Source organism: Oreochromis aureus, linkage group 15, assembly GCF_013358895.1.
Source record: "Oreochromis aureus strain Israel breed Guangdong linkage group 15, ZZ_aureus, whole genome shotgun sequence".
Taxonomy (NCBI): domain Eukaryota; kingdom Metazoa; phylum Chordata; class Actinopteri; order Cichliformes; family Cichlidae; genus Oreochromis; species Oreochromis aureus.
Genome location: NC_052956.1, coordinates 22,536,108 through 22,552,241, shown reverse-complemented (window position 1 = coordinate 22,552,241; position 16,134 = coordinate 22,536,108). Strand labels below are relative to the sequence as shown.

The 16,134-nt window shown below is 38.5% G+C and overlaps 1 protein-coding gene across 1 annotated transcript in view; it reads right to left on the bottom strand.

Moving 5' to 3' along the window:
- galnt14 (UDP-N-acetyl-alpha-D-galactosamine:polypeptide N-acetylgalactosaminyltransferase 14 (GalNAc-T14)) overlaps nucleotides 1–16,134 on the bottom strand; it is a 207,039-nt gene that overhangs the window by 81,682 nt on the left and 109,223 nt on the right. The window contains exon 3 of the mRNA XM_031751624.2: nucleotides 10,748–10,846. Coding sequence (XP_031607484.1) covers nucleotides 10,748–10,846 — 99 coding nt within the window. The remainder of the gene's footprint in view (nucleotides 1–10,747; nucleotides 10,847–16,134) is intronic.

Sequence of the window (16,134 nt, the reverse complement as noted above, 5' to 3'; positions counted from 1 at the left end):
TCCATCTACGCAAACACACACAGACCCACACACACACACACACAGGAGTTCCCATTCTCTGGTTCACAGGCCACTAGCTATGAGGCTTAACCTCCCCTCAGGCGTGCTGAGGGAGAAGCTATCTTCAGCTCACAGAAAATATTATCACCGCTGACAATACCGCAGTCGGCTGCCACAGAATAGCAGCTCTATATCTGCGCCGCTCATTTCCAACACTCTATATATCAATTTTAGCTGAGAATTTTTTTGAAAAATTTTCATTACCTACAGCCGCCATTTGGAGGGTGCTTTCATCCAAAGTGCCTTAAGAGCATGCATTTTTAAAGAGTGGCAGTTGTGGGGCCCCGTGGGAATTTAACCCCACTCTCTGGCAGTGATAGCGCTGATCTTAAATGGGTGCTACTGTATGACTGCCAGGGTGAGGGGTTCAATTCCCACAGGAGCCATGTATACAGGCTGAGAGCGTGCATGCTCTCAGAGTAGAGCGAGGCACTTTGAATCAAAGCGATAAAAGCTTCCTCCAAAATACGTGTCTGTGAAAGAACAAAATGAAAACAACTGTTAAGCAAGAAGAGATATTTAATAAACAGCGTATAAGAGAAAAACATTCTGTTGCTATTTCATCAGCACATTACAGAAGATTGATTATCAGGCTAAACAGACTGCACATCCTGTTTGCTAATGACTTCACTGATCAGGTAATGTCTGGAGAAATTTAGCTCCAAAGAGTGTTTGAGTCTTTGATCATGTCAGCTCTTTGTTTTCATGTCCCACCCCTAACCTTCCTATATTACACCCTGTCCGAAGCTCTGGGTTGAGTTATGACAGAATGACTATTGCAACTATTGGATAACAGCCTGCAGTTATTTGTTGTACTTTCAACAAGTATTACGCAGGTTTCCCGAGCAATCCTAGTCCATTCTTCTCTGCTTGGACCTTGGTCTTCAGTTCACCCCACAGATTTGCAGTGGGATCAAGTAAAGGCTTTGTTTTTATGCCCCTTCGTAGGTAATCAGGAGTGATGTATGCTTTGGGTTGTTGTCATACTGGAAGAAAAAGTGCCGATCCAGACCCAGTTTTGCTGATGACAGTTTGAGGTTGTCTTTCAAAATCTTTACATATCCTTCTGTCGTCACGATTCCTTCCACCTTAACAAGATTCCCAGTTCCAGATGCAATGACGCATCCCCAAAGCATAATACTCCCAACACTGTGTTTCACTATGGGGACAGTGGTTTTAGTTGTACGCTTCTCTCTTTTTTCCCCAAACATAAGCAGTCTTGATGGCCAAAGAGCTCTGCTTTCGTCCCATCGGACCAAAGGACGCTCTTCTGGTATGCATAATCTTTCTCCAGATTGTCCTTAGCATACTTCAATCTGGCTTGAAGATGTTCCTAAATTTACTGATATTACTTCTCATTCCAGTTGTTGTAACTTAACCCTGGGAAAGCTTTGCATATCCATCTCCTGCTTTATGAGCATTAACGATTTTTTCAATCCCCTCTGATTTCTTCTGTTTATGGTATGATGCTTTCGAGCAACAGCTCAAACTGTTGCTTAAGTTATTTACTGTGTGTAAAGTAGAAGATAATCCTCTGTCTTAACTTAATTTTACACGTTTTGAGCATTACAAAGTTAAAGCACATTATTGCCCACCAGTGATTTGTGCATCCTTTGCTAAAATCTGAATAAAAATGTGAAACTTCATAAGGGAATAATCATTTTGGTCTCATCTGTATTTTCCAAGACCCACTCACTGTCTCTGTAAGGTCAAAGTATTCTGTACTATCAACAAACATGCAGCAGATGGTGAAGCAGGACTTTTATTCATCTTCAAAACTCTCTTCTCACCTAGAAATGTCTTTAAATTTAGTGAGAAAATAATCATAATTTGGTAACAACAAAAAAGAAGATTCCAAATTAGAACTAAAGCTTGAGCCACATTGAAGTCGTAGATATCAGTCTGTGTTGTACGCACTCATTGATACAAACACTCAGTCCACACTTCACCTTGACCACTAACTTTGTAAAATTCTCCAAAGCCTTGTCTAGTTTCAGTTGTTAAACCATTAAACCATCCTTGTTTGTGCACTAAAAACTCTCCAGGAAATGTGTGAAGTAAATACAAAACCTCCTTCAGGTTTTAGATTGTCTCGCCTCTCTGTTGCTCAGGGTTTTATACACAGCTGAGAAGTGATGCTTTCAACTGTTGGGAACTCGATTTCTTCTGCTCGGTTGGTTATGGTAAAAACACACTGCCACTCTTTCCTTCATGTGAATGGGGTCTGTGTTATATTTGAACTTTAAATCAGCTGAAGAATGTTTCCCATTACCTATTATTTTTTCTACAGTTAGAAGTTAAGAAGTTAATTTAGTTTTAACTACTATCAGGCTTTGCTTACATCAAAATTGTCCTGTTTTCCTCTGTGGAGCTTTCACCTTTTCTCCCTCTCTCTCATGCTTCAGCTTGGTTACCTCCCTCCTCCTTCCAAACTCTCTCTGCCTGATTGCTTAGCTGACAGCCGGTTCTTCTGTCCTCTACCTTGCTGGAGTAATTCATCACTCTTTTTTTCCCCACCTCTGAATCTACCGATCTTTCCATTCATCCACATCCTGCCATCTTCCTCCAGCCTATTTCTCTATCAAGGTCTCTGACAGCAATGAAAAATTTTTCCTATGGATGTCAAATATCTCTTAAATATCTCCTTAAAATATTTTGTACATCCACGCAGTATTAAAATATGTGGTATTAAATGCTGATGAATCTTTTTTAAAAACAGTATACTTTGCCCTTTTCACTGCATCTTAAATCCATCTGTAGAAAATCTCTCTCATGGAACGAATTCCTGATTCAGCCACTCAATATGTTCTGTTCTGTCTAGCCACTAGTGATGCATTATGCTATATATCTGCACCCAGTAAATACTGTCTCATCAGTGCTGATCTATCACTATATGTCTGAATCTATCAGCCTTAGTCTGAAATCAAAGTGCTAGTTTGTCCACATTAAATAAAGTCTTGTCCCCGCTAATTTGCAGAAATCTATTTCTATATTCACTAATTACATTCTCATTATGACTGTTTATTTAGAGGATGCTGTATGTATAAGCTCATCAGTGTTAATCTAATGCCTCACAGACGCAATGAATGGTATCTAGATGGAATAGCATCTCATTACTAATGATCTGTAATGTTACAGTATCATTTACATGATGAGTCTCCTCAAAAATTATTCTGAGCTGATACGGATACCAAATACATTTATCTTGGAAATGCCCTTTATTCAGCAATGTTAAATTCTTCTAGTCAAAAACAGGTTTTCCATCTGCAGGAACTTGTATCTGGTACTATGGCTCTGCTCAGAATAAAACAGGTAGATATGCAATTGATTAGGTCAGAAACAGCATGAAAAGGAGTAGCTATATGGGTTCCAAAGTGGCTTGCAGATATGGAGCAGCTGTGGGCAAGCTTATCGTGATCCCTTGAGTGATTTTTTGTGGTCTGCTTAAAGTAATGCTATTCTTAAGCCTGCCTAAAATACTTTAGGGAACTATGCACATCTTTGTGTCAACTCCAGCCCACAGACAGACCAACATGGAAATATTATTAGAAATACAGTCACGTGAAAGAGTTTTCAATGGACTCTATACAGTGAGTACATCCTTACTGTTTCCATATGAATTCAGAGGGTAAGTAGAAGCAATGTGCAGTTAATCAAATGCAACTGTTTAATAAATCATCAAGTGTGACTCTTTCTATAATAGCACATGTTTTGGCAGTTTTACTGTAGCGGTCAGGAGTGAGGTAGCACAACCCCATAATCTTGACAGCAAACCTAAGAGGAACTGAGAAAAACCAAACAAACCCCCCCAAAATAAAAAATCATATGCTATATAAAATTTTAAAGTTTGTGACAATTAGTGCCAAATTTAGCAAAAAGTAAACACATCACATCAACATAAACCACAACATAAACCCCTCATACCAACTGTCAAGCATGGTGCTGGAGGGGTGATGACTTTGGGCTTGGACCTGAACACCTTGCAGTCATTGAACAGACCACGAACTCCTCTGAAAGCTAAAACTCGGATCTAACTGGATCATGCAACAGGACATAGTAAGGAATTTGGTGTTACTATAGCCCAGTAAAGTCCAGACCTGATTGAAATTTTAAGGCCAAATTGTGCAAAAACAAAAAATGATAAAGTCATATAGAAAATGATTACTTCATGTTACTGGTGCTAGAAGGGTCTTAGTAAATTTAGTTTATCACAGGACTGCACGGAGTCCACTGAGAACTTTCTTTTTAACTTCACTGCATGTGTTGAAACCACAATTACAAACAAAAACATATATTTTCCTGTGAAACAAGCAATAAAAAACATTTTAAATACAGACTGTTTGTATCTAAAATAATGTTTACGTATTGGGTATTTCTATATACTAAAAAACATGTGGGTTTCCTTATCTATAAAAACGCTTTAGCCCAAAATGAAAGGGATAATGATTCAGGTAGAAGTATATGACAAAGAGCCAACAGAGTGGGAGGAAGGATTTCGTAAAACAGCCAAGTTGCAGAAGGAGGCAGAGACTATAAATCTGCCTCGTCCTCCTCCTAATAAATCCTGAGTGATCAGTTCTAAAGGAAGTGATCTGGACTCTTTACTGTGCATTTTTTAGGACCACTGAATCAGAAAGTGCTGAGCTGGTGCTGATCTAGAAGTGGCATTTCTACACTTGCAGTGAGTGCTGGCTGCTGAGCAGAGCAGGATGGTTGCTTGGCTGGATTACAGACTGACTGATGGACCAACTGGGTAATTAGACAACTCCCTGAGGTTTATCTCACACACAAATTTAACACTTGACCTTACTAAAGAAAAATTCTACATTTAAACTGTACAAAAAGAAAGTCTGTTGAACTGCGATGCTAATCGTGGTTCAAAGTATCATTTACTTTCTAATACTACAAAAGCAAGCAAAACTATCTGCAGATGATACTTAAAACCACTGTGTAAATCATAGGTAAATACCATTTAGTATAACCTTCATACTGGTCTTGAAGACAGACTGATCAAATTCTTCCTAGTGATAATTCTGTTAGTGTTTTACATTTTTATTCACAAATACTTAAGAAAAACATTTATTTTTGTTGGACTATAAGAACGGGGGTTTAAAATGGTGATGAGTGTCCAATGCTGCCTATAATGTTTCCACAACAACAAAATGCCCCTGTCTCCAGATTATTCGGAGTGGCAGCTTGAGCTTGAAAATATATATGATTATATGATCAAGAGAAAATGGAAAATGTCCTAAAGCTACAGGAATGAGTCCCTTCTCAGCCAGTCCTTTGTTTCATTTGCAAAAAACAGCATGTGAAACAGATATGTTGATAACACACAGCGTGTGCGTGCTGCTTGGCATATGAAGGATGTAGATTAATGCAGCTTGTGTGTCATTGTGTTTAGAGTGCCCTCACATAGAGAGAAAAAACGAACCACAATCAGCGGTTAATTGAACGCATGTAAACAAAAACTCACGATAAGTGCGGGCTGGATATCAAAACAAATATCACACCCGAACATTTAATTAACCCTTTTCTCCACTCAATTAACATTCAGTGTGCAGTGATTTGGCTGAAGATGTAAAATGAATTGAAAACATAATGAACAGTGAAATGCATTAAACTAGATTTTATTTAATAGATATATTTCTTCATCTGCAACATGCTGCCACAATCAATCCCTTTTGTAGGATTTTTTTATGTCATTAAATTTGGCATTAACATAACAACCAACCTAATCATAACATACAATAACATATAACATAACATAGCAGGAATGATGATCACACGATAATATTTGTAGCTCTTTTCTCTCATTTTCCCGTTTCCTGCTGTAGCTCCTTTGTACATAATGAAACCTTTGCAGTTCAGGAGCCTGTTTTACATGAACATGCACACACAGAGCCAAAACAAACTAAATCTATTAAAAACCAAATATCCCAAAAGCTCCTCATTTTTATTTTTTCTGTCATTGCCTGTCTCTCTCTCTCTGTCTCTCTCTCCCTTTCTCATGCAGCCTGCTTATCTCTTGCCCAGCGGAGACAGAAGATGAGATCAATTTTCAGGATCAGACCTTGATTAAATATCGACAAGGCCTGGCTCTCCCTCAGAAAGCAACTCTTTGATCACCAGATGAAAAGCTTTCAAAGTACCCATCATTGTCTCAAATCAAACTTATTAAAGTTCGGCGTGCATACTGCCGAGCCCTAAAGCACACAAAGGTCCAAAATTACACCCCTTTGTAATGTAATTGTAGGCATTCAATACATTTTCAGTGTTTTCAGAGTCCTTGAAGCAAAACATGATTGCAGATAGTAAAAAGCAAACTTATCTCTCCATTATCAGGCTATTCAAGTTTTTTTTCTATTCTTTTTTCCCTCAGCTTGAATTGTGGCGCTTGAAATTAGACTTCAGTTGTCTGCCGTCTATGACTGAATGCCTCTCAAAGCCTCTTAAAAGAAAAAGTCTACAAAGTTTCACTAAACTGAAGATTTTTGTAAACTTTTCATGATCCAGTGAAGAGACAGGCACACTGATATTTTTAAGCATTTTTCACACAAAGAGTATGATGCTGAAGCTTTTTTCCAATTCAGTATTTTGACTCTGCCTGGGTTTAGTGGTACGTCCTTCCCTTCTGCTTTTCTTGGGGCAGTTTTATAAACATGTGGTATTCATGTACTTGTGGAAATGTCTGGCAAGGTGGCAAGGAGAACTTGTTTATGCAGCTAAGCAGGACCACCAGTTATCAACACATTCAAGGTACATTAAGTCAGATTTTCTATAGCGTGTTATAATACTAAACTTTAAAGGCCACCTGTTAGTATCATGGAACTCATTCTGACACATCTAAAAAAATAATAATAAAACAAAACAAAAAATAAACTGCCACACCAATAAAGCCTTCTGGTAAAATTCAGCCACATTTGGGCAAGAAGAAAAATGCAACTTATAGTTCAATATTTAAGTATAATAGCTTTTTGTGCTGATGCAGCTTTTTTGTGCTGATGCAGCTTTTTTGTGCTGATGCAGATTAGGGCATGTAAAATCTTTTCATGTAGTTAATCATATCGTAGTTTTTTAAGATGTCTTTAACACTGTAAACTTATACATTTAAACCAATAATAATGACGTAAACCAGCAAAGCAGTTTTGGTAAAAGCAAAATGTAAAAATGGTTTTATACAATCCCCAAAACTTAGTTTTTGTTTGTTTTGAGCCACCACCAGCTCATCCATCTTTCTGTGTGGATTTTGTCACCCTCTCAAACACTTACGCAGGTAAGAAATGGGTAAGCAGTGATAGGAACGAAAACAATATGAGAATTTGACTGAATGACCTTTTGGGAGCACTTGCAGTAAAGTTTCATACGGCACAAATATAAGCTGAAAGCACTGCCTGGCTATAAAGTCATCAGTCTAAAAATTGATGGTTTGTTTTGAGTGAGGGCAAATATAATTTGCACACAATTTGCTCTTAATGGGCCACAACCTGCAAAGCCACACCATAGTCCATTAAGGACCCTTAAGCAACCAACTAAGGGACTATGGAAACACTCTGTGATCCCACAGCGTCACTCTGTCTTAGAAAAAAAACACACTTTGCAAACATCTCATCTAATGCTTCCAATTTACTATTCTCAAAAAAGTTCTGTGTGTAGCCTCCAATAGAGAAGTTACTCCACACTTACAGTCTCATTACTCATAACGTCACCAGTTTCTGTTTCTTGGCTGTTTTTGCTGTTGTCAGCTGCACTGGCTTTCAGAAAAACTGCAAATGTCAAGTGATCTGTTGTAGCACCCTTAACTCGTCTGAGCTTTAGCCAAGTGCGTCAACCTCCCTGTAAAGACACCAGTTGAAGCTCTTCTGTCAAGTGGCTGATTTCTGTTAAGACACCGATCCTTTAGTTTGGCGGGGCTAATTTTCACAAAAACTGTATGAAACGTCAAAAGCTGACAATTCTTCGACAATCCCACCAAATCCACACAGGGCTTGTCCCCTTTCCTTTTGAAAAACACCAAAGCCAAAACAAGGAGAGACTGCCCACAATGACAATTTTAAAAGTTTTTTTTTTTAATGTCAAACTGATGAGCATCTCTGAATGCACATCAAATTCAACCTTAGCAGGCGAAGCCCACACCAGGTGCCACTCCTATCAGCTAAAAACAGGAAACTGAGGGTAAAAATCACTGGATTCACCAAAATTGGACAACAGAAGATTGGAAATACATTGCATCCATTCAAAATATAATTTTCTAGGGAGAGATGCAGTCTTTCATTAAAAAACACAATTACTCTTTTTGTTGCAAGGAACTTACTTTGTTATATTAACTGGTATTTAAGGGCAATAAAAATACCTAAAAATGTCTGAATACAAATAATACACAGCTTAATGTCTTTAGGATGGACTATACAGTAGATTTATCTTCAAATGTTTTAATGCCAAGCAAACCAGTTTGAAGCAGCGAGGAAGCTTCAGAGGATCTAATGCACCCTGGTGAGCACAAACCTTCCAAATTCACAAAGTAAAAATAAAAGGCAGCTAAACTACTTCTAGCTCCAAGTCACTACCGGCAAACACACACACACACACACACACACACACACACTTGTACGCATACAGAGAGAGAGACAGAGCCAAAGGGAGCAGAGGGGCCCAGGGAGACAGATTGTCTTTTAATTGGTTGAAAACTGCAGAGCTCTGAGAAGGGCTGAAGGGGACACACACACACACACACACAGCAAACATACACAAACAAATCACAAAATGTCCTCTGTGATAGTGAGGAGACGTAGCCAGTCCCTGCTGACTGACTGGTATAATGAGCTGAACTCAAGCCAAAACTTGGCGTGTGTGTCTGGGAGTCTTTGTGTATCTGTTTGTGCTGATTGTGGGTGTGGTAACCTGCTGACAGAATGATGGTTCAATGATAGTTGAGGGTCTAGAGAATGTAAATATGTGTGTTTTAAATGTTGCTCTGCTTACCGGCTAACAATAAATAAAGTCAGAACAATACAGGTTGATGAAGGCCGATACGATTTAATATTTCAATACCTTTTCTTCCTTTAGGGGTTGCCAGAGCAAATCATCTGCCTCCATCTCACTCTAGCATCCTCCTCTGTTCCTCAAATCCTCTGCATGTCCTCTTTCATCACATATCATCTGTAGTTTTAATATCATACCATCTTCAGCATCCTGTGTCCTATATATCCAGTATCTCTCCTCTGTCCATGTCCAAGCTACTCAACCTGAGCTGTCCCTCTGATACACTCATTTCTAATCCTCTCCATCCTGGTCTTCAACTTCAACTCTGCCACCTCCAACTCGTCCTCCTGTCTTTTCCACCATGTCCTGACTACACATTATAGGAGGTCTCATCCCATCTTGTAAACCTTCCCCTTCACTCTTGCTTCTATCGTTCTGCAACAAATTCCCCCAGACACTATTCTCCACCCACTCCACCCTACCTGTACTCTCCTCTTTACCTATACTGTTACTACAGTATGCTTTCTCTAGATCGACACTCTCAAAGGATACATTATATCTGTAGTGCTCTTTTTCAGCATAAAGCCATACTACTCACCATACTATCACCATGCTACATCATCTTTGTCCGAGTGTAGTTACGTTCACGCTTGTCCTTAAAAATTCATAGCAATTAACTTCCTCTTTCCTCGGTTATCCTCTCACTCTCCAAGACTGTGTTAAACAGTCTGGTCAGTCTTTTGCCCTCTCTTCATACCTCCACAGACAAGTCATATGGACCATCTGACTTTTTTCATCCTCTCTATACATGCCCTCACTTGCTCGACCTGATATCATCGTGTTGGTGTTGTTCCTGGACCAATAAAACTAATGTTTGTCCAGATTCAACATTGCAAGTGACCAGTCACATTGTAGCAATGTCATAGTTTTGCTTCATGGAAACACGTCACACCGCACACCAAACCATAAAGCGGTGAACCTTAACCCACACTCTAACTTTAGCCCTGTAATCCCTAACCCTACCTATGATTTTTTCCTGAGTGGATATGTGTAGCTTTTTTTCCGAGTCGCAGAGCTATGACATCATAGCAATGTGATTGTTTAGATGCAATTTTGATCCTGGAAAAACATTATCTTGATTCAGGAAGAACATTAACACAAGGATGAGATCAGACAGACTGCCTCACTTCATCCTTACTAATCTCTGCACGTCATTCGGCAACTTTCCTTCATCCATCCTCTTCACCCTCATTTTCTTCATTCATCAGATCCTCAAAGCACTCCATCCATCTATTCTCAACACTCTCTTCATTTGTTAACACATTTCCATCTCCATCCTTAATCACTCTAACCTGCTGCACATCCTTTCCAGCTCAGTCTCTCTACCTTGCTTGTCAATACAAGTCCTTTCACGTCCAATCTCACATATCACTCACTATAAGCCTTTTCCTTTGTTACCACTCTCTTTGATATACACCTAGCATCCAAGTACTCCTGTCTACTTTCTTCACGACTTTAATATTTAGATACCAATAACCAAAATCCTCCTAGAATTTGGATTGGGTGTGAGTTACAGATAAGATAAGATAACCTTCATTAGTCCCACACGTGGGAAATTTGTTTTGTCACAGCAGGAAGTGGACATAGCACAATTGCAGTTTTATCACTAAGCTGTACCATATAGAAGCCTCAGATGTGTGTTTACCTCTTGATGGTACGCAGCAGAGTTGATCTGGCCTCATTGTGAAAGGTGATGATGATGGAGGTTGAAGGAAGCTCTGAGTCGTAGTGAAGAGTGGTGCACCTAAAGAAAGAGCAAAGCATTACTCAATGCTACTGGCAAGGAACCCTTTGATTTAGTAAAAGGTGTGTCAAATTTTAAAACAATGTATCAAAAGGCAAGTAAACATAAACTGTTTTGAACTTTGAGTAAATTTTAAATGAGCAACAAGTCCTCCAACTACTCTTTTGTTCAGCTTAGCACGCTGTCAGTTCCCAAAATATAACAAATTGACTTTCAGGCATGACACAAACTTTCAGGTTGAGTCAAAAATCAAAGTCTGTCTGATCTTGACATAAGAAATCTGGCAAGAGATTAGAGGAGAGCCCGTGTAGCAGCTGTGGTCTCCACCACCCTATCCAGTCAAACATTACAGTGAAACTACTGCATCAGCTGATAGCTCAGCTCATATCCTTCTAAACCTCAAGTCCAAGCCACTTTGCAACCCAGCTCCATCCTTGTCACTCCCTTTATGCTGCGTCTGACTTTATTAATGTTATATCTGTTGCAACTGTATGTCTGCTCTGTGCTTGGGTCTTGCTGCTGGTCCCTGCCTCTAGTTTTCCATGTATCCCCAAAAAAGGATGTGTAGTACCTAGAAAAATAACATGCTACTAAATAAAAATTACTAAAACTGACTATACTGGTAAAACACACAAAAGGCTTGAATTAATGGAATTAATACAGAATGAATATAAGTTCATTATTTAAAATATTTAAATATAAAAAAATTACACCAACATGAATCAATCTTGAGATTCGTTCCCAGATGATTTCTCTCCCACTTACACTATGTGATTGTAATGACCCACACCTTGAATCACATCTTGGCTCATGAGGTGGTAGCAAATTACATGAGGCATGGTGGTTCTGTGACTATCAGGACCACCCCCAAGATGATAACCCCAATACAGGTTTACTATCTATGACTCCCAGTCAGTTTTCAGAACTGAAGAAGGCTTTTGGATGAGAGAGAAAATGTCTTCATGAACCTAAAAAGAAATCCAGCTGCCTTCAACTTAAATGCTTAAGACTACTATGATACACACAAAACAAGCAATTTTCTAGAATTTCAATTTAATTATTATTTTTTTGTGATGTACTGGTATACATACATACACTATACTGGTCAATCGTACTTGTTTTAAGGTGATTACTGTGAGACTATTTCCTATACTGCTGGCTGCTCCTGTCTTCAACTGTAACACACACACACAAACACACACACACACAGTAACCAAGTGATCAGACCAGACATGTTGAAAATGAATTATAGATGACCACCACTATGCTCATTAAAATAAGTCGCAAAGTGTGTGCGTGTTTGATTGCATTGCATTCGCTGGGTCAGCAGGCTTTTCTTCTAAAAGAGCAGAGGAACGCACATACACACACAGACGCACGCGCGCGCGCACACACACACACACACGCACAGGCGCACTGTATAATGAGAAGACTGGCCTTTACCTATCAGATTGATGGACTGGTGACATTTTCCAACAGAAACAGTCTGCTTGGTCTGTTCTGGCCTTTATTTTTAAGAAGTTCACCTTTCTCGAATATGTGTGTGTCTGTGTGTGTTTGTGTGTCTGTGTGTCTGTAGAACTAAACATACTGCACCATTAACCAGCCTAACATGTGGTTTTCTGCAGCTCACCTAATCTACTTCCATAACGTGTTTCATTATTTGTTTTGCAGAAGGCGACGAGGTTAGAATATTCAATTTAATATACCGCATATACGAAAGATTGGCTTTATCCATTTCCTTTGATTAAAAAAAAAAGGTTTCCTGTTTTATATCATTACAAGAGGATCAATACAAAATGTGAAAAGCCTAAATGCACTAACAAATTCGCAGAGGGCATTTTTACAGATCAAACACTAGCCCTTTGACATATAATTTTGTATGTAATAAATGAAAAGCATGCTCTACTGGGGTGAAATCAGGTGACTGACTTAAACATGAAAGAATATCCCATTTCTTTGTCTTGAGAAACTCTTGCATTGCTTCTGCATTTGTCTGAATAGGAACAAAGAGTATAGCCTTGTACACTTCATAATTCATCCATGACACATTATCATTAAACACTGTTGGCCCAGTTCTACTGGCAGTCATTCACGCCCATACCATAAAATTGCCTACACCATGTTTGACAGATGATGCACTGTGCTTCACATTCTTTTTATACTTTTTTTCAACCTACAAGTTCACTCTGGTTTCATTTACCCAAAGAATCTTTGGATTCTTTGAACTGTTGGACTTTTAGATGTTTTCTATTAAATCTGATTTTCTGCAAACCAAGGTGCTGTGGTTGTAAGCCCATTGCATTTCAACTCTTGACTGTATGCTGACAATAACCTCCTCCTGACATTCTTCAGCTACCTCCTCAAGAGTGATCTTGACTTGGTTAGGTTGAGAAGGGGTTTTATCGTAGAGTCTTTACTTTACAGTATAAACCGCCTTGAGGGAACTGCTGTTGTGATTTGGTGGTATATAAATAAACTGAACTCAATTCAATTTTTCTTAACTATGAAATGAATTTGTTATCATACATTTTAGTTGTGTTTAATGGCTTTCCAGGCTTTGCTAGAATTTGCCTATGCCCACTACTAACTTTAAATACTATGTCTGCTTTATTTGTCATAATATAACATGGGAACAGGCCTCACCTGGTAACAAACCCTTGTTAGTCAATTGTCCAATTACGTTTATGTATGAAAATGGCTGTATTTAATGCAGCATTTTTGTAAAACACCTTGAACCTAAGCTGATGGCTTTGAATTTAAATTAACTGTGGTTAAACAAGAAAGCTGTGTTTTGTCCAGCAACTCATTGACTCAACAGTAATGTGTTGTATTGTGTATACAGTTCATATTGGAACACAGCATTAAAATTAAAAAGTGGTTAGTCACATATTACATAGGCGATCTTGCACCTGTTCAAATAATTTTCTCCAAGTATGTTCATATCATAGTGCTCAAAAATACAGAATTTTCTTGTAGCACAAGTACAAACGTGATATTTACCAAAACCCCAACACATTTCCCAGCACGACAGATTGGGGAGCTCCTCCCTGTTGCTGCCCAACTTTGTAGTTAAAAAAGATAAGATATATATATTCCTCACAGAAAAATCTAAGGCAGGAAGAGTTATCTACTTCCCTGACATATGAAAAAAGAAGACACCAAAAGCATGTTGCCTTACTGTGATCATACCAAATATTTTTTTTCATACCACAAAACATAAACATGTCTTCTGATATAAGTTTCTTTGGAGCTTATCTGTGTTTCTGTATTCATGGCTTATCAAACACGATGCCAGACTGAGTTTCTTTGGATTTATCCACTAAACATAAACTCAAAAACATTGTTTCCAGCCATGGAAAACATCCAAGATCACATCAGTCGGGTCATGTGTAATTATTCAGGAACACATTCAACAACAACGAATATCAAATGAGCTGAGTTTTTGTACAAGCAGACCGCATGTGCCACATTTCCACTACTTTGTGAGCTCAACTCAGTGTGCATCATCTAAGTGTCCTTGAGCTAAACATTGAACCTCCTCTTGAGATCTGCTGTGGGTTAGAACACAAGCTCAACTCCTAATTTGTTGTATTAACAGGTCGGCACGCAGCATCAGTCAGCGCGCACGAGCACCCGGCTGTGAAATAATACCATCAGCACCTCATTAACTCGCAATTTGATTTTTTTTTTTTCCTTTTTTTCCATTTTTGTTTGGAGGCACAGAGATGAAGTAGGGAAACAATATTTCCAAAGGAGATTAGAGAATTTGTCTACCCATGCATTCCTATCTATGCATGTATACTTTAGTTTTTTTTCCTCCTTTATTCTTTTATTTATTCATCACTCTAACGTTATTACAGTCTGCTTTGGTTTTCCCTTACTTTTATGGTTCCTGTTTTTCACACAGTTTGGAGTTCCTCTGAGTTTTCTGTCCTTGTTTTTTTGTTATTAGGTGTTTTCTGGTTCTCTCCATTATGTTCTATGGCTGTTTCTTTCTGTGTGAATTTTTCATTTCTGTGTTCAGCTTCCTTCTCTTGGCATTTCCTCTTTTACTTTGTTAGTTAGTGTCCCATGTGTCTTTTATCCTGTTCCCTAAACAATATCTAGTCTTCTCTTATCCTTGTCTATTGTCAGAGTGTTTATTCTCCCTGTGTGCTCTTTGTTTATTTATGGGGTTTCTTGGATTTGGTTTTTTTTTGTTTGTTTGTTTTGTATTTTTACTTTTTATTTTGTATTTTTACTTTTAAACTTTGCACCTTTTTTATAAAAGGTCAGATATGTTTTGTTAACTCAGCCTTTTCAGTCTTGTGTTTGGGTCCACTGTCAGCATAGACTGCAACACTTTCTATTATTCCGTTTTCCATTAGTATTTTTCATCAGAACATACGATAATGGGGCAAATTAGTGAAGAATTAAGTTCTGTGTCAAACAGAAGTCCAACAGTCGGTGTGGAATAAACTGCATTAGATTTCAATGTTTCTACCCACAAGTTCCTAGAGCACACTGCCAAAACATCACTTAAACAGACATGATCATCACCTCTGAGGCCACAGAACAGCTGGAACTCTCAATGCCATGAGAACACCATAATGAGGAAACCAATGAGAGTAAACATGCAAGGCACCAGGAACTGGCGAAGGAGTAAAGGAGCACTGGCTGAAGGAAACCCTACAAGCCAGCTTCTAATGATGTAGAGGTTTTGCAGCTTCACTCAGCTTCCTGTTCTGGTTAAGAGACACATGTAGCCAAAAAAGGCACTTTTTGCCTTCACGGGGTTCCACATTAGTCCTGTTGTCCACATTACACTGATGTGCATACATGAGTGTGCGTACTTCATGCTCCACAAAACCCTTGCATAAAGGGTAAAATAGGCTTCGTAGAGTTCCTGACTTCACAGTAGAGTACTATTTTATCCTGCTGCTACCTTGGTTTTGGATACAAAGAGTAGACACTTTTTGCACATATTCAAACCTTATATGAAGTGCAAGAAAGTGAATGTGACTTCTGATATTTGGTCAAGTTTCAGTTTGCATTGCAGAGCTGCATCATGCTTAAAAACCGGACGGACAGTAAATAACACCGACTGTGCCACACTTCGTGATTATGTTCCAGCTAGTTTCATATCTCATGCACACCATACCCAAATAAGCTTTATCTGAAACAGAGTTCTTCACCAAAATCAGACATTTAAAAGTATTTTAACCATTTTTATTGCTTTATTATTTTATTGGTTTTACCAACACTTTAGCCAGAGTAGTTTTTGAATATGCTTATTAATCAGATGG